A 24,288-nucleotide genomic window follows, 5' to 3' on the forward strand; every position below is an offset into this window, starting at 1 on the left:
ATGTCAGAAGGTTGATGTGCATCGACCTTAGCTTTGGCTGATCTATAGTCACTTAGATATCCTGCCTCTGAGAATATATAATACCATTCCCCTTCTGGCAGATAGTAGCAAGGGGATGCTGTGAGAACAGGAATTTTGACATGGGAAATGTACAGTGGAGTAAGAAAAAAAGAATTAGATAGGACATGGATGGGGAAAAAAGCAGAGCAATAAAATAGAGAAGCTAGAGAGTGGAGTTAACATGTTGGAAGAGATGGAAAAAGAAGAGATACTATTAGAAACGGAAGAGGTAAAGTAGGTGACAAATTGATTATCCAGAAAATTATCTCTTGGATATTCCTTTCCTCAATTAGTTGATGATGGAAAACATTGCCTTTAATCTTCTTGTCCTATATTTATCATGGCACATATAGCATGTGTATCCGGGAAGGATTGTAGGATTATCTCGATGGAGGACTAAGTTATTATTTTTTTAAAGGAGAATAAGTTCTGAGTTTTATTAATTTGAATTTGAGAAAAAAATAATTTGAACTTTAAAGTATTTGTGCTATATCACCTAGAAGTGTGACATAGGTTGTTTTTAAGTTATTTTGTTGGTTTCTTTTTTAGTGGCTACAATATACTCAAGTGATTTATTTTTTTCTCTCTCTCTGATTATTTTTTGGCAGAATTTATGAAGTAGCCTTTACTCTGTTCATTGTTATATTTTTCCCATTGCCCAAGGCTCTCTTACAAAATTTTGCAGAGTAGGTGGTTTATTTCAGACAAAATACAAGGAAAAATTTAGAAGTTGAGATTTACACAGTTTATATTTCTTTACACAGTTGTCAAATTCCTAAATATTTAGGGCAAGCTCACAGTTAAGAATACAGCTTTTGTCCAAGTTCTTTAGTCTGGAAGTCTCAATGCGTCTTCAGAAGTTGAGGCTTAAGTTATTTTGTTTAAATTTCAAAAACTGAAAGTAGGACAGTTTTTTTCTTTCATTGCTCACTACAAAATCAAGTCAGGTGCAGCCACACCAGCTTCAAAACTGTGCCACATACTTCTCTTTGATTTTTTTCATCTGTGACAGAGAATTCTGGTACAAAGGATCAAAAGTCAGACAAGTCTTTTGAAAAATGAGAAAATTCAGAGTTGTGAAAGTAACATGAGTTAAAGAAGGCTGACTTTTTAATTTAATAGTTAGCATTTCCTTAATTTTCTTTTTTTCTCTCCCATTTAAATATATCAAAACATTGAAGTACAAAGAGATTTTGGGATGAAAGATTAAGGATGACTCAGCCTCCGTCAATGTCTACCCTGTTTTTTTAAAAAAAAAATCTTACTATATTGTAGGCACTAAAACATAGGTTTTACCCACCAGAAATAATGACATGTTTCAGTCCTGTAGATTTCTGTTTTATGGCAAAAATGGCAGTTTTCAAATGTTTAGGGATCATAACACTTTGAACAATTTCATGCTTCAGAAGTGACAAGCCTACATGACTGTATTATGTGGTATTTTACTTTGGTCCACAATATATATTGAAATATCATTTGCAAAGTACAGTACAAGGCTTTTTGTTAACATGTTATGTTCCACTGTACCATAAAGCTCCTGAACTGAAGTAAATCCAGCAGGTCCCTAGCAAGCTTTAGTGTCAGTGAAGAGTCTCCACCTGCATAAAATAAAAATTAAGGGACACTCATCAAATGCTGACAGCTTTGTTTTCTAAAGATTCTGAAATGAGAACCCACCCTCTCCCAGGCAGAGCCTGTTGTGGTATCGGAGCCTTCATTTGCACTCTCTTTGCTTCCAAAAGGACACTATCCAAATTTGCATGTCTTCCTGGGGCTCAGTAATTGAAGGCCATGAAAATGTATTTTTTTACTTCAAAAGAGTGGGCTTCCATATAGATGTTGTTAGGTATGTGCTAGGTCTAGAAGCAGGTGAATCTTAAGGCCTTAGGGTTCTGTAGAAGATAAAATAGGTGACTAAAAAAGTCACAATTCTGCCGTCTACTCTTACCTGAATTGAACATCTGCCAATGACCCTTTTAAAATCAGTCTCCTGGCTGAAATGTGAGAGACATGTAAGAATCCATTAAGCTGTTTAAAGTCTACTAGAGTAAAATTATTAGGTATGAAGCACCTTTCCCTTGATGACTGGACTTGGTACTCTCTAAACTTGATCATGCTAATTTCACACGTACTTTATCAGGTAGTTTCTTACAGGTAAGGTTGCTGAGCCCTCAAGATTTGAGGGCTTGACATGCCCTCAAGTAATAAAAGACCCAGAAATGAAGCACAGCCTTTATTTATTATAAAGAAATTGGGGAATAAATTGCAAATGACTGTTTGCCCCTCCCTAGAGACTGCTACTGCCTAGCAACGATTGCCAAGTAGGATAAACATAATTAACTGTAAAAACTTTAATGTCCAATATCTTTAGGAATGCTGATATGTGGTCCTGAGGTGTCTTTGTACTATTTTAAAATGTTACCTGTCTTTGTATTTTCAGTCTAAGGGTAGACTGGGCCTTGCCCATGGTATGTGTATGCATGCATGTGCATGCGTCTGTGTATGTAATGGAATTCTTATTGCAGCAATGCTCTAAGTAAATATAACAGAGAAATGCTTCTGCAGCCATAATAAAAATTAGAAATCTTGCACATTACATACAGAAGCAACTCAGGAAATCATTCGAGTTCTCTTTTTCTGTCAGGCTGGGGAGTCTGCCCCTTAGTTTCCCGTGACAGAAAACACATCACCTCAGCAGCGGTCCTAAAAAATGACAAAGCACCCCTGCCAAAAAAGCCTGACTGTCAAATGCTTTCACTGCCACTGCATCAAGGGAGACAGGGAGGGCAGCGGGGTGTGCTTCAGAAATTCCAGGAGAGTAGAATAATATACTTTGCTACCTGTAGAGTCCCCTTCTTATGCCTTGTATCGCTGCAAAGCATTCATCTCGTCGTCAAGGTAAAGAATTAATTTGGGCCAGAGGGTACATGGCCATTTAATTCTGAAAGAATAATTTATACTTCTGAATCTGGATAGTGTGAAATACGCTTACAGAGTTTGAGCCAAGGCAAACATCTCAATACAAAATCTACACCTGCAGATTTCTTACATATTTAAGTGACATACCAGATGTGTCTCGGTCACATACTGTGCTGCATGCACTAACCTGTAGCAGTGGTAATCTGAAGTTACTGTGCAATTTCTTAAAGGCATTGTAGCACTTCTAATAACAAAATCTGATGAAATTATGGAAATGCTTGCTACTACAGTTTGTCTTAAATAAATAAGATATATTAAATGGACCTCAGAATTCTCAAGTCATGTTTGTGAATTGTACACAATGACATTCAGAGTATGTATGTCAAATTATACATCAGGACAGAGGATCTTTTTAGAAAATTAGGGCAATATATTTCACCACTTCAATGTAATCATATTACCAGGCTGCTTTTCTTTTATTTTTATAAACCAAAATGATAATGAGAACATTTTGTCATCACTGCATATTTATGGAACTCTAGCACCAACATAGTCTTCTGCAACTAAAGGAGTAACTTTGTGAGTCAGATTGACAGAGATCAGTGGTGTACATAGGTAAGCTCAGCATCTCTAGTAAATATATTAATATTGTATTTTTATATAAAAATACTGCAATGCACCATCTTTCTATTGCAGTGAAATTACACAGTCACATAGAGAACTATGTAATTTACATTGCTGCATGAATAGTTCTAGTTCTCATGTTGCAAACATAATTTTCTGACTGTCAACTGTGTGGTAACTGGTGCTATGACATCTACAAGGGCATTTGAACAGCCTGAAACTCAAGCATGGAGAGTTTTGACTTTCTTTCATTTTGGTGGGGATTAGGCTCTTGGCATGTAATGAAGTAGAATGTATTAGAATAATTCAGGGCTTCCAAGATTTGCTGGAGTGATGATGATATCTACAGTGGAGGTTTTTCTGGTGGTCATCTGTTGTGTGACAAATGGTCCTCGTTTCTAAATTGTGACATGGGTATCTGTCATTTGCCTAAAAGAGGAGCCAGAGGAACATTCCAGCAGGTTGTGCACTTTCTGCATTGTGCCCTGTGAAGATAGTGACTGCAATAGATGATCAGTCCTTCGTAAAGTACACTCTGCAGGATGCAAAATCCTTCCAATTTAGGTATATGTATGTGTAGGTGTGTTCTGTACACACACATATGTTTACTACAAACATAAGTAACATACATATACATATATATATGTGTGTGTGTGTGTGTGTGTATGTATCAAGTATAATGGAGCACATTGACATTCTGATCTTGATGGAAGTTTTTATTATATATAGCTCTTTCAAGTAAAAAGTATTCAAATCAAGGGTCTTGACCAGTAATGAAATAATAATTTTCATTTAAGTATATGTTGTGAGTTTCAATGATTCAGAGCCAAACTTCCTGGGTCAGGCCTTTTTGTTGTGTTTTAAATTCATGGCTGTAGTAATAGACATTTGTTGGCTTGGTTTCAAATTTTTGTACATCGTAGTGCTTAGGGACTTAAGGAATGTTTAAACTCTGTGAGTAGCCACTTTGATTTGAATGAGTTTATTGAAACTTTCTGGCTTTACAAAATGCAATTGTCTTTCTTCTAAGATAGATCTGGAAAGCTAACAGATTAGGAAAACAACTTGAACATCCCAGAGTTTTATACAGCTGGTTCTAAAATGCCTGTTAAAATCAAACTTTATTTAGGTAAAGAATGTGTTCTTGATTTTAGCTGTGATACCTTGCTTCAACTCTACACAGTATGTCTGAGGATGTTGTAGCAGTACCTTTTATTATCAGTGCAAATTGGTTTTAACAGGTATTATTTTAAATTATGTAATGAAAGTATTTACTAGTAGATATATATAAAAACAATCTCCCAGGGCCAGGAGGGAATTGTGGTGGTAAGATTTTAGCGGAAGTTACGTCATGCAGTACTGTTCAATAACATATAATTTCTGCAAGGATGGGGTTCTGAAGTCCTTGAAGGTATTAGTACTTATAATCCAGTATAGATGAAGGAGTGAGTAATGCTGTGAGAATAAGTCCCAAGGACACAATTATAAGGTAATGTTTGGTTGTGTACTTCATGTCCTCCCAATATGAAAAAGAAACCATGCTCAAGAAAGAACATGGTTGGAGAAATTTGACGAATATGGTTGGAGCATGGTGGTGACAGTGACAGAGAGACAGCATCTTCTTCTGTCTCCTCTGGTGCCCTGCATCACTTTACCTTGCTCATTTGAAGATGTCTAAGCATTTCTTTAAAATTACCCAAGCTGAGGTTGAACCAGAGAATGGGAATAAATTATTTGTGTTGCAGAATTTCTCTGTATTTTAAATATGCCTGCATTCAATGTTAGTAATGAAGCTCCTCATTTAATTCAGCATATTGCTACTCCTTGTAGCCAGTCATAAATTCTCTACAGTCCTGTATGTGCTGATAAACTCAGAAATGATACATCTCTTTTATTAGTTCAATATCATCAAATAGCCAGGGGAATTCATGCAGGAGGCATTTTTATGCAGGGCTTTCTCTTGCAGAACTCCAGCAATGCCAATGAGAGGTTGCATGTCTCTCTCCTACAGTGAGAGCTAGAAAGAAGTTGCTTTTGATGTTCCTTCAAGTGCAAACACAAACTATGAAGAGAGGACTCACTTTCTTGTGCATCGTTCCTAGCAGCAGTGGCTTAGCAGACCAAGTTCATTGGCTCTTATTACCAATTCTTGAGTCTTTTGTGTGTTTTCCAGATATAGCTGGCTGGAATTTGTTCAAGCATTTTATTTACTGGTGTACAAAAAAGGATTTTTCTCTCACTTTCTCCTTTACCAGTATAGCTTGGCACAGTTCCTGGAGGATGAAAAAGAAAAAAAGTTATCTTTGAACACCACTGAAAGAACTCCTAAATGGACGGATTTGAGTAGTTGTTTTAGGAGTTGTGTTCCTGCCTTGTTTTCATTTTCAGTGAGATAAATGGGATTTTGTCTGTTTGTGTGGATTCTTCGCAGAAATTAAAGCTATCAGCTTCCAGCATGGACACATGCTTGAATGTGGTTGAGCTACAGTTGAGTTAGAGCTCAAGAAGTCCCACCTCCTATCTTCTTAGCTGTCACAGTGAAGATACCTGCTCTCATGTCCCCACTGTTGAAGGAAGGTCTCATAGCTGAAGGCCCAATGAAATGTCCCTCAGGTTCTGCATAGTTGTTGACTCAAGTCCAGCAATGCCATCTTCCACAGAGTAACTTCAGAGATAGTTATCTCCAATTATATCATGTTTATGATACAACATAAGAAAAGACAAATTACACCTCAGTACAGTTGGAGACCACAGTTTTTAAGAGACTGAACTCAGTCTTTTAAAATACACCAAATTTCTGAAGAGATCTTTCTTATTTCTTAGGAGGTGTTACCACATCAGATTCAGTTTGCAAATTTGTAATTTTTAAATAGGCAAGGCCTAATTCCTAAATTTGCTTTATGTCATTCACTTCTGACAAAATGCATTGTTATCTTAGCAGTCTGCACAGACCGGGTAGTAATAACATTAGTAGAAATGTATACTGTGATACTTGCTAGCAGTGTGTAGTGTAACTCATGAATATTGGGCAGCTTCTTCTTCCCAGTTGCTTCATGTTTTAAAGAGAATTTTCTTATTTGGGCTTGTCATTTCTGATGCCGATTCATCCTTTAATGTCTTCCAGCTTGCCAATTTAGAATTCCCTCCCAAGAAGCTTTTTGGAAACAAGGATGAGCGAGTGATTGCAGAACGACGGAGTCACTTAGAGGTAATGCCAACTCCTTAGCAGGCTTCTGCAGTGTATTTAGGTGGAGTACTCTCTGCTTGACCAACAGAAACAATTCCCATATGGCCAAAGTTAAATAGCCTGCTTGTAAGTATGAAGTAACTTGCTGCCTCGTTTAACACAGGAGATGGCAGCAGCAGATTGCAAAGTAATGAAACATGCCTTTAAAAAAAAAAATTAATCCTGGTCCAGAAAAAAAAGCATCTCTCGGGATATTCATAGGAGGTACATTTATTTAAGGGGAAAGGTTGTGCGTGAGTTAAGTGTTCACTGTAGACAGATGGTCTCTGCACAAGATAAGATTTTAAAAAAAAGAATACTTCTTCAAATGCAATTTGTTAGCTGAAGATTTGCCATTTTATCATAGTTACTATATCCAAATATCTCATGACAGAAGGAAGGCAATATTTAGGCATCTTGTAGTCTTATTTTGTATCACAGCTTTCTAAATGTGTTTTTTTCTTTCCGTTAGTTTTAAAAAATAATTTTATTGTGGGCAAGGTTAGTGAGTTTGCAAAGCTTTTGGATTATTTTCTTGTTCTTCAATGCCATATGCATGGCAAAACTTTGACTTCTCTCATGCATCAGGTTTTTGTATTTCTCTGTTAATGCATGCATTATTGCAGTCCAGCAGCAGGTGGTGGGCTTTTGGGAAAGAAGAGGCATCAACGAAGAGTAAACCATACACCCCACACCTGTATTGTAGCCATATAGAGATTACTTATCATGCAACTCATTAAGAATCATATTCTTTGCAGAGCTAAAGCAGCATTAAGTAGAGCTTTAGAGAAATTAATGCAAAAGTACATCGCTTCTAAATGGAATCCTTCCTTACAGTGTTTGGGTTTTTTTTTCTGTGTACTTCCTTTTCTTTGATCTGTCGCCAAAACATCCTCTTGCTGACTTTTGATGTGAGGGTGTCTTACATGTTGCACAAAATAAAATTTTTTTCTTCATGTCCTCCATAGAGGCATAAAGGCATCACCACATGCAGGTCTAGTATGCAATTTGCATATTTTTTTAACCAGTAAGAAATTTTATCACTTAGTCTGTATGACCTTTCATTGATTAACTAACAGATTTTATTGAAATGTTTCTAAGTGTTACAACTGCTGCATAGTGACACTTTGATCATGGTCATATAGTACTTATAGCTCTTTGAACAGTCTGCTTTATCTTAAAATTAAATTAAATTGTATCTATTTGAATTAAATTAAGCAATAAAAACTCTTTTGCCTATGAATTTCGCAAATAATAATTATAATATGTGACCACTGTGCACATGAGTATGTTTTGCCATGTGCCGATGAGCAGGCAAGCAAGTGTTACAATCCTTGCCATGAGGAATATGATGCAAAAACTGGTCAAAACCCCCTTATGTATGGATCTCTGATCCTGGTATTTTCTTCTCACTGTATATTTTGCAGCAGTTTGCTCAGTCTTTGCTGGAGAGTTTCAGCCAACATAGCTGCAGCCTCCTCGGTGAAGAGTGGAAGAAACCACCTAAGTTGTGATGGTTTCCAAAATCAAATAATACTTTGAAGGCTCAAAGCACATCTAAAGTTATACTGGCAAAGTATTTAGCAGACAGAGAAAGTCTGATAGTGGAAGACGGCATTGGCACCAGTTATATTTAAAATACTGGCTGTTACTGCCTTGTGGCTTTCAATCTAGTATGAACCTTGCATACACTTCAGTAGTATAACTGGAAGTAGTAAATGGCTGGATTGTCTCTGTAAGGGATGTGGTTTCTTGACCTTGTGACCACAGTGCATTTTGCACTTGGGAATTCAACCAGATAAAAGGTAAGGACATTAGACCTTGGTAGCAAGCAAAAAACATGGCTTGTTTTTTGTTGGTTTTCATACCTGATCCTGTCCCTTGTTTTGCTGAAAACCTTTTGCAAGCCTCGCAGATGATGTCTTCTATAGCTGTAGTATAATAGCTTGTTTGATTGTTCCAAATGGTTAGTCAAGAGCTAATGAGCTAATACAGCAAAGCACAGCTTCCAGGCCAACAAAAATGTATGTTTTTATCCAGTATCTGAGCTGGCTTTATTGACTAAAAATAGACGACAGGCTAGCAAATATCAGTCTAAGTGTTCTGAACAAGTATTCTGTATTGTAAGGTCATTAGGACTAGTGGTAGATGAAAAAGAAAATTGTTCTTCTAGTTTTTATATTAGGTGTTTATATTGATTAGGCTGTGACTTCATGTTGGTTTTCCTGAACTTTTTTGATTGAAGTCGGATAGTACAGCTTGTGCTAGTCCAGTGCTTTCCACAGTTTATTTCTGAGCAACAGGAATTTGGGGTGGGGTTTTTGTTGTTGTTTGTTTGTTTGCTTACTTTTTTTTCCTTTTTTTAACAATTCACGTAACAAATTAACATTCAAACTCCATTGTACATCTCTGTGAGGAATAAGACAGCTTCAGCTGTTATTTCAGTCAAACAGCTGGACTGGAGTATTTGCTGGAATTAGAGGTTGGTTACTGACATGGCCTTGCAGTTTTGTTTTTTTTTTTTTTTCACATCAAAACCAAATTTCATCGGTCAGTCTGATCTGAGAAAATGGAACAGATAGACTGAGAGTCATTGTAGGAACAAAACTACTCTTCAGTTAACTAAACGCACAGCAATCAGAGAGCTTGTACTAGTGCAGATATTTTATTTTGACTCACTTTGGCTTTAGTTAGGGAAATTGTTCTTGCACCTAATTATAGGAAGATATGTACAAAACATCCTTTGTTGGGATTGTTTAGGAAGAGTTTGGTTTTTTCACACATCAGTTCTCAGATTCTTGCCACAGTAGAAGTGCTGAGGAGAACATGGGGAGATAGTGGTACCATTCAAGACAGTTAGAATCAGAGGGGCTGGTTGTAGGACTGTTTTAAGGTTGTTGTAAGCCTTGCAGAGTTACCTCATTTCAGCTTGAGATTGGAAGTAGGCATATTTCATTATAATGGAGATTAAATTACTCGGAATAAAAGACTCCAGAGATCCTTAAATGATGAGGATTGTGATTTAAAATCACAATAAATGCAAAGTTTATGTAAAACATCAGGTTCTTTTGTTGATCCTCACTGGTACAAAGGCTTAATACCTAAAAGCTTCACAATACCTTGTTAGTAGGAAAGCACATAATGTGTACTGGTTTTGTGTGAGATGAACATGAAGAGATGTCTTTGATCTCTATCATATGTAGCTACAATGTAAACACATTTGCTTTAGTGTTTGTTGGTATAATATAAAATCTTTTGAACAATATCTTGCATTTGCATAGGGGCTTGGAAATGACTTGCAAGTTTGCACAGAGGTTTTGCCTATACATCTTAAGAGGAAACACCTGAATTGTATTTAAAATTACCTATCCAAAATGCCCTATTGCAATCTATTAATTTAGTATTTCATCAGGGACCTGTTGCAGGGCAAAACTCTAAATTAATTGTTCCGCAGTTTAAAGACTAATTTCACTTCAGAGCCAACCTTGCTTGATTAAATCCGCCTTAAATGAAACAGCCAAGAATTCTTTTGATTAAAGTTAATGAATAGAAGTTAGTGTGTATCTGTCCTTTCATGCAATTAGAAATCAGTATATAAGGGTGAAATCAGTATAAAAGGGTGCCTTTTTAAAATGAAATCAGATTATGTGTATTCCTTTTTTTACTTTGCAAGCAAGAACTTCGTGAAGGAAATCCATGTCACAAGAGATAACATGATTCAGTTAATGTATTTGTTCCCATTTTAACTGTGAAATATCTTTCATTACTTGGTGAGTGTCTAGGTCTGTGAATAATGGTAAAATTTTTCCTGAAATACCATATTCTTTGGATACAGTGTTTCTATATCATATCACTTTGTGAATTGCTCTGTTTCTTCTCTTAGACTCATACTTTGTTGTAGTAAAGAAGATTCTCATTAGCTCCATTTTCCCATTGTGCAGCCAGAAAAACTGGATAGGAGTAGCTGACAGAGGTGACATAGCAGATTGAATTGTGTTTCTTGACTCTGGTCAGAAGCCTTGCAGTCAAGGGCCCAAGAGGCTTTCTTTTCTGCTCGTGCTGTCACCAGTGTGCTTATGAAAAAACAGTTGTTACACTGTCAGAATCCCAACAGGTTGTTGCTTATAGGAAAAAAAGTTCCCCAAACCTAAGTCTGTCTCCTTTTCTCTGTTCCCTGTTTCCCGTTCCCACTGCTGCATTTCTTCAGGTTTGTTTGTGGACAGCAAAGGGGAACAAGCAAAGTCCTGGATCGGGTTGCACCAACAGCCAGCTGAATTGTGTCTTTCCTTTTGCTGCCACTTGCAGATCTCAGGGAGTGAAATAAAGTCAACCTCTAAGAGTATGGTACAGCAAGCCTACTTCAGGTTCTCTGGGAGCCCATACATCTTCCTGCCATTCTCTCTGCTCTTCTTTTTTCTTGGTACTTTGAACTTCTTTAAAAGGTAGACACGCTCAATTTATTTAAAATTAATAATACAATTGTCCTTAACCTCCTCACTTCCTGATGTCGTCTGATGAGGTTTTCAATGATAGGTGTTAATGCAAGAGGCAGAAATAAATCTTGTATGAACTCCATAAATCAAATCTATAGAACAGGCTGGGGAAAGCGTCGTAGACACTGAACTGACTGAAATATTGAGATTCCCTACAATCAAAATGAAGCTTTGAAAATAAGGTACTCTAACTTAGAAACCAGGTTTAATGCTTTGTTTTATTTTTAGCTTGTATTCTCACTTGAGTTCCTTTGGAACTGATAGTTTCTAGGTGTTTGCTTTTGTGGCTTTTTTGATAGAGCTCTAAAACTGTCCACTCTGACTTTCCCCTTTAAAAGTGAGATTTTGCTGGTTTTACATGGCCCCAAGAATCTGCTTCTTAATGAAAACATGAAATAATGGAAATAGCACCTTCCTTGAACTTGAATTCTTTCTTGTTATTTAAAAGTATTAATAGAAACATCTGACAAAAAATAGATCTCAAAACATTTTTTTTAAAAATGGAGTAAACATTTTCTGCGTCTGTCTTAGACATCATTTCATAAGGTATTTCTTCATTAGAGAAGAAACATTTTAATGAGCTTTCAGTGATTCATCGTCTTAATATTCAGTATGGACTTCATGGGTACATTCTGCCAGCCTTTGTTTCACAGCCTTATCCCTTAATCTGTTTAACTGAGACAACCTGCTTCTTTCTAGTTAAAGGTGACTTGATGTTTCTATTGCAAAAAACATGTCAAGTGGGGTCAGAGTTACCATTTCTGTTGATTTTTCTAACTGCTTTCAGCTCTGACACCAGTCACAAAGACTTTTTTCAAAGCTACTGAGTATGTGTTGGTTCAAAGTGATTATTAAAAGGAAATTATTAGACTCCAGTATCAGTTTACAACAACATCCCTAATACCAGAGCTTTTTATGATCTTTAAAGTCATCTGCTCACCAGCCCAGCTCTTGCAGATTGAATGTTTGCCTCTGACAGTGCAGTTGTAAATACTGTTCTTAGAAACATCTCAGTGAGATGGACTTCAGAAAGCATTCAGAATACACTTGATAATCACTGAAAGATAAAAGAAGCTTTGCCTTTTGTTGCAGACATGAATGCACACCAGATAAGACTGCAGTGCAAAAACAAACTGTTGCAAATGTCAATATTTGATAATCCTAGAGGAGATTATTTCATACCCACGGCCTGATGGCAGAATACAGCATCTTGGAGAGATGGCTTTAATTTCCCACTAGAGGAACAGGGACACAAAAGGAGCACAGAGACATCCACAAAGACAAGAGAAAACCATGTGTGGACTGTATTGTGAATTATATGAAATCTATGTTACCGATCATTTTCTAGGGTAGGTATAGTTAGTCTGCACCAAGTGGCTTTCATAACCTCTAGTAACCATTTAAAAACTTTAAGAACAAAAATAGCTGTTTTTCAGCACCAACATTCACATCTTGCCTTGCCTGCAGACAGTAAGACTTTGCAGTTGGCCATCGGAGAGCAATTTCACAAATCAGGTTCCTAGCCTTCAGTGCATCGTTGGGGCTGCCCAAGGCACCTGGCTGTTCTTTGAAGCAGCATCCCTCAAAGAGAAGTTTTAGCATATCTCAGGAATGAAGCATTTCATCTTTTGGGGGGATGTGGTGCTGCTTCTCACATGAGGCCTTGTTGGCTTCAGAAAGTTAATAAAGAAAATTAATTTTACTTATTGATTACAGTCACTAGATGCAAACAAGTAGAAATTAGGACTTTGTGTACATCAGCAGTTGATCCCATACCAAATAAAATTGATTAAATACTATGGAGTCTAGCCAGGCCCACAGCAAGTGCAAAACATTATTCTTGTAATAGCAATAGAAGATAAAGATGGTCATTTAGAGGGAGTGAAAGCCTGGGGTTATTTTCTGGATGAGGTAATTTTAAGCTCTGATCCAACAGGCTACACAGGACACAAAAGGAAGAGTGAGTTTAGGCAGCCCCTTGGTCTCATGTATTCAGATTCAATGCCTTAGTCAAGATCAGGTCTGAAACCCTATTCTGCAGCTTGCTAGAGGTTACTTTACATAATATGCACAACCTTTACAATAATTTTGTATTTCTTTAGGTGCAGAACTTCTAATCCCTATATCAAAAACTGTGTCTTTTGTGATGAAAAGTTTATCTCAATTATAACCAAAGAATTAAATAGCACGTGCAATTCAGAGGCATTTTTTTTCTTTCCTATTTAGAGACTTCAGAGTAACTGAAAATAAGGAAGTCTATTTTCCATGATTTAGTAAGTTTAGAATATATAACACATATCATTTCAACTCCAGTTTAGCTCCACATCCTAATTTGTTTCGCTGTCAGTTCAGAACAAATTTCCCAACATCCACCTACAAATCAAGTTTTGAAGTTGTGTACCTTTAATGACTCTCCACATTCAGATGTGAGCAGATGAATGAAGAGAGCTTTTGGCCAAGGACACTGGGTTGAACTCCTTGGTGTTATTTCTTTTCAAAGAAAGCATGTCAGTCATCCTCCAGCATCTGATTTCACCAGAAATAGAGGATGATATATGTGCCACCAAGTGCTTTGGTAGCTGCTTGCCAAGGCCACACCAGCAGACAATGCACACAGGGATGTGTGGTAAATTCAGTACTCTTGTTCTTTCTGACAGGACTTGTTTTGACTTGTGCTTTGGAGAAAAGATTGGTTTCCTTCAGTAGTCAGGTCTGGTTTGATTTTTTATTTTTTTATTTTTTTTTAATAGTGTTGTTCACTTCCAAAAGAAGACTCACACTGATAGAACACCTGTAAATCACAGCCCTTGCTGCCTCTTTTTTTTTTTTTTTTTAACAGCCAGTCTACAATTCAGTTTTCATTGGTCCTGCTTAAAGCCAGTGAATATAAGCTTTTAGCATGCAGGCGTTGTAAGAAATATTAAGTCCTGTGGATTTTAAATGAATTTCAGGCAGAATAAGATTGTAATTTGGGATGTAGACTGACTTCAGAAGTTAATTCAATTGATGCAGCATTAGAGTAATTCAAAATAATGTGCTCATGCCATTAGACTTGCACAGAAAAATGCTCTAAATAGCTATAATGAATAGTTTGGATTTTGAAAACCTAGGAGACCAATTTCACCTTGAATCATAACTGGCATCTCTCGGAATGCTTGTACATTATGAAAATTCAAAAAGGTGTATGAATTCAAGTAAATTTCAATACTGCCCTGGGGAAAATGAAATTTTAGTGGCACTCAAACACTTTGGGAGCATTAGTGGTAAAATCTACTTTCACCTGTGTATCTGTGTAGGAAACTAATCCTGATTCAAGGAATCTGCATTGCGCAGATAATTCCTAAAAAACATAGGGAGAGTTTCCTGAGGGGCTAAAAATGTAAGTCCTGTTTTTTTAACAGAATTTAGCTGATTAAAGAACTTGATTCTTAACCTCTTTGTTCCAGAGTCTTTTGGATAACTGTTTAAGATCAGGTTGGATGAGACTTTGAGCAGCCTGGTCTAGTGGAAAGCGTCTCTGCTCATGGCAGGGGGATTGGAGCTGGATGATCTTTATGGTTCTTTCCAACCCAAACCATTCTATGAAACTTCTAAATGCTGGTTTCTAAGGAAAGATAGCCAGCCCATGGCACAGGACCTTGCAGCTTACTCTCTGCTCCCACCAAAGCTGTGCCTGGCTGCTCCATCCCCACCAGTACTGGTTCCTGTGGTGCTAGACTTGCTTTCCTCCAGTGGTAAGAAGACATTGATGCAAGCAAAGTCTGTCAGTGAGATGGCTGGAGGTTTAACTCAGAAAGAAGAGCCAGCAATGTGTATTGTGCAGTGCTATACATGTAGCTCCCTCCATATGTAGAATCTGTGTGTAGGGGTTTTTTTTGTTTGGTTGGTTGGTGGTTTTTTGGTTTTTTTTTATGGAAATAATTTGTGCATGGACTGGAGTTGTATGTAGAGATATGCATACACAAGGTAAAGTGATACTGATTGGGAAGTTCTTTATTTATTTAACTTTTTTTTTTTCAGTGACTACTAGGCATTACCTGTAAAACAACCTTGCTTCTGATTAGGTCTAATCAAAGCAAACAGGAAGGGTTTGATTAAAATGAGCCAGTCCTTTATTCTTGGGTTGTATAATGTGAAGCCAGTTAATCCAGCTCTGATCTTAATATCTGCCAATATGAAGTATCACCACCAACCACTACCACCACCCCCTTAGTACTATGTCTAGCATGGTGATGACTTGTTATCTTCAAACATGTGAATCTGTCTGTTCTCTTCAGAAATTTCTCTGTGCTCACACAAATCATGTGCAGCTAGAGCAAGGTCTCTGGTATTTGCGGGACAGATGTTTTCTGGAGGCATTTGCTACCTCTGATTCCTAAAGGAAGCTTTGCAGAACTTTGACAGCGTCTAAGGCTGTAGTTTTTGTAAGGAGAATCCAGCCATCCAGGTCTTTCTTCAAGAGATACTGGCCCAGGTGATCATGTCATAATTTTAGAAGCTTTCTCCCCACATTTTTCACAGAAATAAGATCCATCAGGTGCAAGGTAGTCTTCCAGAGAGTAAGTCTTTTTCTCATTGCCATGAAATCACAGCTGCATGTAATGACCTAAGGGTGTGTGCAGGAGATAAATGTGTATGGATACAGAGGTGACATTAGGTACTTCCTGAAATGACTTGAAATAGCACTTAAGATACTGAATATCACATGCTGTCCTATTCACATACTATACTCAGATCTGCTTTATGATGTTTTGCAATATATGTCATAGTGCTTGGGAAAAGAATCGAAGGCTCATGTTTTCTGTATTTCTTAAATAAATGAATAAATTTAAAATCACCAAGAAAAGGAGAACCTCATAGAAGATCAAATTGTTTCTGAGCTGGTTCTGGTTGGTGAGTGGAGAATTGATCTGACTCTTGAATGAAGATGTTAGTCATATTCTGTGTATGGTCCCTTGTCTTTTTGAGCTGCTGGGCTCCAAAGCAATACCACCACGTATTTTATATTCTTGCTATCTGCCAGCTCTTCCCCTGCTTGCTCCAATTAACAGATCCAGAATAACGTGGTTTTTGATAGTCAGGGAATATGCTTCAGTCTGTCATTTTGTTTTGTTTTGTGGCTTTTTGCTTTGGGTTTTTTTGTTTTTTGTTTGTTTGTTTGTGTTGGTTTTTTGTTTTTTTTTTCTTGTAATCAGATTCCCATAGAAAACAGCTGCTGATACCTGTGGATGCTTTGCTCCGTGAATAATTCAAATCAATACTTGAGTGAAACCTTGCAGCCTTTAACACTGGTCAACAGAATAATTATGTGTCTGGTGCTGGGAGAAACTGGCATCTGTATTAAAGGGAGGGGAGCCAGTGCTGGAAGTTTGAGGAGCAAGCTAATTAGTCCTTCATCTTCCACTGGTGACCTTCTGTGACTTTATGTTTATGGTAAAGCATTTGATGGCAACACTGATGTGTAGGTGTTGCAATGAGGGTATTGTTTCAAAGAGAAGAGACTATTGTTTCAAAAATTCCCAAAGCCTGTAAGGTTTATCTTATTAAAGTTTGTGATACTTTCAGCTCTGTCAAATATTAACAGGTGATATTTTTTTATGCTAAGTGTAAAGTGTTAGTTTAAAAGAATTTCAAATGCTGACTTTTTTGAGAAAATTGCTAATCTCAGCAATAGGAGAGAGAAATCTCTTAAGTTTCTTCACTTTTTGGAAGTACCAGAGTTGAAGAGTTTTCAAACACACCAAAGTTTAATAAAAAATCCAATTCTTGCTAAGCTCTGCTATTGGTCTCTGAGACTGTTGCTGTTTGTAATAGATTATGAGAACAATGTCATTGAACTGAATTCCTCTTTAATATGCCACAATTGAAAGGATGATAAGAACACTTTCATATTCCAGAAAGCTTTTTTATTTTAATAACTTTAATAATTTTAAATTAAGCTATGGATTTATATTAAAATGTATAAAATTATGAGGTCTCCATATAACAAAGTCATATAAGAATCATTAGAATGACTTTGCTGTGCTGATGGATTGAGCATGAGATGAACACTAGCATGCTGCTAAAAAGGTGAACCCTATTAAAATGATTTTTAATGAGCTTTTAAAATGGCTGCCATTTTGCTGTTTGCATAATTAAAAGGGAGGGGCAGCTACTCAAACTAGTAAGGAAAGAAAAACCTTTGGTCCTTGCAACACTTTCTACACTCTTTGTAAACACTTTGAATGCAGAGTTAAAACTTGGAGATACAAGTGTCGTAAATTTTAAGTTAAAGGCTATGAAGGTTGTAGTGTGTGTTTGAGGACAAACCCACTGCTTTTTCTGTTTTGGATTCTTTTTTTAAAGCCTGGCTTTCAATCTTCAAGAGTTTTGCATGATCCAAGAATATTTCCATTTTCTGAACAGGTATTCCTGAATGTGTCTTTAAAGTAAGCAGCCAACACGACTGGTGTGGAAGTTGTCCATTTTACATCCCTGTTACAGTACCAGGGTCCTGTGCCCTTACAGAAAGACACTGACAAATTTACTATTAGGATCTTTCCAGCAACATAGCAAGTTGGGCGCTATTAGTGAAATGTAAGTGCATTTGGAAGAACACTGATTACCAGACTAAATAATTCAGAACAAATGGCAAGAGTTTTGAAAGGCTAACAAACAAAAACAAGTAATAAACCCAAGTCTTTTGGAGTATTTATAGCAGTTAGGTAGTTTTTTCTTTCCAAGGGAGTCGCACAAACCTAGCAAAAGTAGGACTGCTGTTGTGAAGTGCCTTGCATACTAGGAGCAATGATTTATGTGCTATCAGTGAAATGCTGGTAGGAAGTGATAGCACTGATTTATATAAAATTTGGACATGTTCTTATGAAGACACCCTGTGTTTGCCAGTGCCTCTTCAGAATTTTTTTGTTTGTTTGTTTTGTTTAAGGGAGCACATCAAAAGATACCAGAGTGCTTCCCACCTTGTTTTAAGTCAACACAAATAACATTATGCTGTAAATAGATTAAAATCATATCTTCTGCTGGAAATTGATTTAATATAAAAGCTTTGAAAACAGCTCTCCCCCTGCCCACTGAGTCCTGACAGAGGAGATCGTTTCATCTAACCTTGTTCCCACTCCATCAGCTTGTGTTGTCTTTCTCGGCTGCAGCAAATTCCATGCTGAGTCCTTTCTTGATCTCAAAGCTTTCTTTCTGTCATCTCTGGCACTTGAGACTGATGTGCTCCTGCCCCTCTACCAGCTTGCTGTGACACTCATCCTCTCCCTATCCCATCTGAATTTGGAAAGCATCTGTCCACACACTGCTAAGGAGGACTCCGCCTTTTCTTCTACCACTTTCTTCCACTTCATTCTCCACATTGCAGCCAACAGGGCAGAGCAACCTTCCCCCTTACCCAGCTACAGCTCTTTAATCGAGGCATGTGCTTGGGGGGTGAGCAAACACTCCTGCCACCAACCATTGAATCCCTCACTTAACTTCCAGCCAGCATGCCTGGGCAGAGCAGCCATTATTTCATTGAAGCAACAGCTTCTTCCTGTCAAGGGCACGTCAGCCCTGTGCTCTGCTAACGCATCAGCATTGCAAACAAGGGCAAATGCAGATCTGGGATTTAAAAGAGGGCTAATTTGCTCAGAGGTGGCTGTCGAAGAGCACATAATGCCAAGCCATATGGCTGGAAATCTTCATACAAAATTAATTCCATCATAATCTGGTAAGGTCTGCGTGTTGCCATTTTCCCAAGGATCTTTTTCATGTTAAAAGAATGTGTGATATTCACTGAGTAGCTCTTGTGCGCAGATCTGGGAATATAAGTGTACCTGTTGTTCCTATTATTTCTCTGTCAGATAAGTATATGCTTCCAGCAAAGGATTGCTTTTGCGTGGTTTTTTTTCCCCCTGTCATTAGAGCTATCATTCCAAAACAATGAATAATGGCTCTACAGGAAAGGCATGACAGTCAATTATCTGGCCATACATACCAAGGTGAACACAATAGGTCTTGTAATGTCTCCAGTGTGATATTTGGGTACCTTTGAGCCTTTGGTAGCTGTAAACTGGAATTACTGCAGTAACTTCTCAGCACAGTGCTAAAAATCTAACAGGATGTCATGTTTTACATTTTATTTTATACCACATTCATCCTTCGGGCATTACTGGATTGGGACTTCTTTTAAAGGGTCCTGCTTCGTGAACTGATTATGACAAATGTTGATACGACATCTGTTGCTCACTTTAGATTACCTCTTAGTCTATTGGAATTCATCTTGAAAGCATATTTGTAATGAATTTTTTTTTATGAGCATTAATATACAACCTGTGGGAGATCTGAATAAAGAAGAAAATTCACTAATACTGCCAAGAGAATAGCTTATATACACCAGCTGCTTCGTTTTGTTGCTTTTTTTTGTTGTTGTTTCTATCCTGCTTTCTGTGGTATTAATACAGCTGCCTTCCAAGGCACTTAAATAGATAACAAGTTGTTATACTATGGAGGAATTCTCCTTGAGAAGAGAATTAATAATTAGGACTTTCCCACACCTGAAACCACTTCCATGACCCAAAAGCTCCTGCATTCAAATAACTAAACCTTGTGCTCTTCATAGGAAATTGTGCTGTTCTGTCTTGCAGATATATACTGCATCCAGACTGGTGAATAATTTCTGGAGTTATCTTTTAGTGTAGCAAAGCAAAAGAGTTTATCTTTGTGCTCTGTATGAGATTTGCCTTACAACTCTTTGGATGACAATGGGCAGGTTTTTTAGTGCCTGTCTCATCAACATTTTACCTTCTGTGTTTCACTCAAAACTTATGACTTATTAAATCATGCTTAATGATTGTAATAATGCAACCCATATGCGAAGGAAACCCCATCAGGTTTGTGAAAACTAACTTTCTGTTAATGTACATCTGTCAGAAATTCTCTAGGTACAAATGGATGCAAGTTCTGCAGTGGCTGGTGCATATTAAATTTTGGGAAGGAGAATACTTCTTACAGGTTAGGCTTTAAAAAAGTAAAATTTAGGAAGCGGTTCAGTGAAAAGATGCTGTTAGGTTTTGAGATATTATAGAAGTCAAGCAATCTTTGTGCAGATGGCCTTGATCAAAACAAAGCTTTTTTTGGTGTAAGGATCGTGGAGGGAAAAATTTCTGAAGGCCTTTTTTTGTCCATATGTAGTGAAATTCCTGCAGAATGGATTTGAGGTTTGCACCTGCTGTAGTGTTTGGTTATGCTAGACGGCAGTATTAGCAGGTCATGATCAGGAGAAAGCATTACATGACTACAGAATAAACCAGGAAGCATCACACAAGCACAAACTATAACTTTCTGAGCTTGGCATGGAAAGGAAGTGGAAAGTACTTCTTTCTGCCTTTTCAGAGTTTAGCACAGACATTTCAGTAGACATGTTCTATGGATGGATTTAAATGCTGATGGTTATTATAAGGACTTTTCATGGAGTCCATGGAGGTCTTTTTATATCCCTGTTCATTTAATTCTTCAAAGTGGTCCTGATCAATTTGATCAAGTAAACCTTACGCCATTTTGCATTTCGTTCCACAGAAATACCTCAGGAGCTTTTTCTCTGCAATGCTGAAATCTCCATCATCACCGCTGCACATTGATAAAGTGGGACTAACTCTGTCAAAGCACACCATCTGCGAATTCTCACCCTTCTTCAGGAAAGGTGTTTTTGACTACAGCAGCCATGGGACCAGCTAACCTTTGATCCAGGACTCCTACAGCTGGAGGAGCACAGTTGGAGTAGTGCCTTCACTTTTGCGGTGCAAGAGAAATGAGAGAAAGAAAAAAAGGGTATCTTCCATACCTGGAAAGTGGCATCAAAACAACTCCAGTTAAAGACAGCTACACCTCACCGCTAGCCTGTGTACCCTACCAGCTCTCATATTAGTGCCTGCATTTCCCTGGCATGGGGTATACAGACATTTTTGTGTAAGTTGCTCTGTTAATACTGTACAAAGATTCTGACTCTCATGCTGTGTTTGGATCCACTCCTTAGCAAGAGTGTGTCCCATTTACTCAGACAATTTTTTCTGGTGGTGTGAGAGCATCTTGTATTTACTCTGTGGTGTGTCATGGTGACAGAGGGTTTTCTGAGCAGCCTTTCGGTTTCTGTCCAATCTGTTCCTTAAAGAACACTTCCTCTTCTGTTTCCTCATAGCATACTGTGACATTTAAGGTAGTTCTTGTTCTCCACTGTTGTTTCTTTTTTCTGCCTCCCAGACACACATTTTAACTATTTGACTGTATAATTGTATAGTTCTCAGAAGAATTAAATGGCCTAGGTAACTTGAATGTTTACAAAATACATATGCAGCAGAAAGAATATAATTTAAACCCTGTATAAGTCTTCCACACTTGTTTGTTACAAAGCAGAAGGAATCAATCATCATTAATTAAGAAGCAGAGGAAGCAATAGTTACCGAAGAATGCGCTCAACACCTATTCAGATTTTCTGATTGCCCAGACTGTGGATACTGTGCACTCTACAGAGCTCATAGCTATGCATAAAGCTGATGCAAAGTGCTATACTTCTTTTTTTTTTTTGAAAAATAGCTTCTTCGCAGTGACAGAACACTGCAAAACGTGAGTTTTATTTGCATTGGTTAAAATTTACAGGATTACAGTAATCAGACTTTAAAATTACTCAGGACTCATTGAGATTTGCACATGTATATACAGGAAGAATTCATTTTATATTGCTGCGGATCCAAAAATATATATACACTGTGACTGAAACAGTACGTGTACATGTTAATGTATAATTGGTTGTATAAAAATCAGAATTGAACAACTTCCATTTATTAAAAATCATAATGAAAGGTAAGAAATTTTGTGTGCCATTTGTTAGAAGTGTGAAGCATTTGTTAGTTGCCATCATTAACCACCATTAGATGCTGGTAATCGAACTATTTCATGTTGTAGAAATTTATTATTAAAACCTAAAGTAACAACACCAGTGACATTATTATTTTATGAACAAAATTAGAGGAATGGTAACATTTTGCATTTAATGTGATGTATAAAGATAATTTTGTTCCATTACTTATCCTAGCCTGCTACAATCTGTCTGACTGTATCTGATTCTGTCTGACTTGGGCATCTTAATGCCTTAAATTGGGAGCCAGGATTTTAAGCTAAGCATTCCACTCAAAAATGTTGATTCCCAAGCTGGCTTTGCACTGTGTTGCAGCTATTCCCAATCTTTCTCATGTACTTCTCTACTGGAGTGCTAACTTTGTCACCAGCAGGGGCCCGAGCCTGTGATCCTGTGCTTGTATTGCACCTCTCTGATCTCCCCCAGGGCCCCTCTGTGTGCAGGTATCATCCCTCTGACCAGGAGTCCAGGTTCTTTCCTACTTCACCCTGCAGTTTGGTTTTGCTTGTGCTTCCTAAATTATGAAGTGAAGGCTGGATGCTTGCTGGGTTCCTACAGCGAGCTGAGTAACTCAAATTTGATGTTGCTCCACATTAATGGAAAATTGATAACTTCATCTGGCTGTATTTACCCTCATGGCCCGTATGAGTGCTCTACAGAGGCAAAAATCTGGCAGGGTTTGATGCCTTTCATACTGGTATGGAAACTTTGACCCTAAATCTCACTTCAAAACCAGAAAGTGTTCTGTTTCTCCTTTTCCCTTGGCCTGCTGCTCCTCCTACCTCATTACAATGCAGCATGATAAGGCATTAATGTTAAAAAGTTTTTTAAAAAATGAATTTTATGTGACTGGAGACCATTATTTCCACTTCTGTGCCACTTCTGTGAAAGGACCTGTCAGGCCCAAGAAATGCCAAGCTGTTTCATCTGCTGCACAAACCCCATTTCTGCAGATGGTCCTACCTGAAAAAAAAAAAACAGTGGTGCCAAGCACTCTCTCCTGGCAAGCAGCACAGAGCCTGACGAGCGAAACTGTTGTGCCACATGGCAAATGTTACTCTGTGAGGAGGAGTGAGCGTGCAGGACTTCCCAAAGGTAAGGCCTGTGCTTCCTGTCACTTTGGATATGGAAAACCCTTTTTAAGAAAAGCACAACTAGACAGAGTTAAGTCAAGTGAAAAAATCTGAATATTTGTATTTTTCACATGACTGTGGAAGAAGACTTGTGCTCAGTTCCTGTCTGCAGTAAAAATTAATTCAGGGAGGACCAGATGCTCTGGTGGTGTAAACCTGCCAATAAGGTGGCTAATTTATGTTGGCTGCTTTATCTGGCCTGCAGCGTTAGATGTGTACGCTGCAAATAACAAAGTAAAGGCCGATTAATCACTCCATTTAAAATGTCATCAAGTTAAAAGCTACAGAAATGCAAGTGTAAGCATGCAATTAGGATTACAACCCCAGGCTACCAGGCTTTTCCACCTTCTTATCTATCTTTCAGTGGTACGCAGAGTTTAATCAATGACCTCAAGCTCGGGCTAGACTGAGAGGCATCCTTTAATAATTTCATCAGTAGAAATATGATGGCTCTTTATAACCTACAGTCTTTAAACGCAGACTTCATAAGAAATTTTCAATAGAAGCTGAAATGCATGTTGAAATTACTAGACATTTTTAAGACATTCAAACTGCACTTCTGTAAAGATATCCTCAGGCTCTCAAATTCTCCATGAATTTTATTTTCAAAGTATTGGCACTTTCAAAAACATTTTGAAAGTCATCTCCAAGGCTCATATAGGTTTTTTTCAAGGTGCCTCTGTAAATGGGCTTGTGGGCTCTACATCAGGAAAGTCCTTAATCAAAAGCTGAACTTCTGTATCAGGACTGTTTATATTTCGAGCCAAGTACATCTAAGTGCTTTACTATACTGGGGCCATCATTCTTACCTATGTAACTGAAGTTCTGCCTCCCTTGAAGTCACCAAGCCACTTGGTTTATATCCTTGCTGATCGTACAGCAATTTCTCATTGAGAGAGATGCACAAAAAAGGCCAAAAGGCACACTGAAGATGGTGCA

General features: G+C 37.7%; 1 protein-coding gene across 2 annotated transcripts in view; it reads left to right on the plus strand.

Moving 5' to 3' along the window:
• The window catches only part of KIF16B (kinesin family member 16B), a 136,089-nt gene extending 113,920 nt beyond the window's left edge, over positions 1-22,169 (plus strand). Inside the window, exons 26-27 of one of the 2 annotated variants that reach the window (XM_071740235.1) lie at positions 6,728-6,811; positions 20,881-22,169. In XM_071740235.1, the coding sequence (XP_071596336.1) occupies positions 6,728-6,811; positions 20,881-21,039 (243 nt within the window). In that variant the 3' untranslated portion in view covers positions 21,040-22,169. The remainder of the gene's footprint in view (positions 1-6,727; positions 6,812-20,880) is intronic. The other variant, XM_071740236.1, reaches the window with a different exon arrangement.
• Positions 22,170-24,288: the final 2,119 nt, after the last annotated feature.

Source organism: Heliangelus exortis, chromosome 3 (assembly GCF_036169615.1).
Source record: "Heliangelus exortis chromosome 3, bHelExo1.hap1, whole genome shotgun sequence".
Lineage (NCBI taxonomy): Eukaryota > Metazoa > Chordata > Aves > Apodiformes > Trochilidae > Heliangelus > Heliangelus exortis.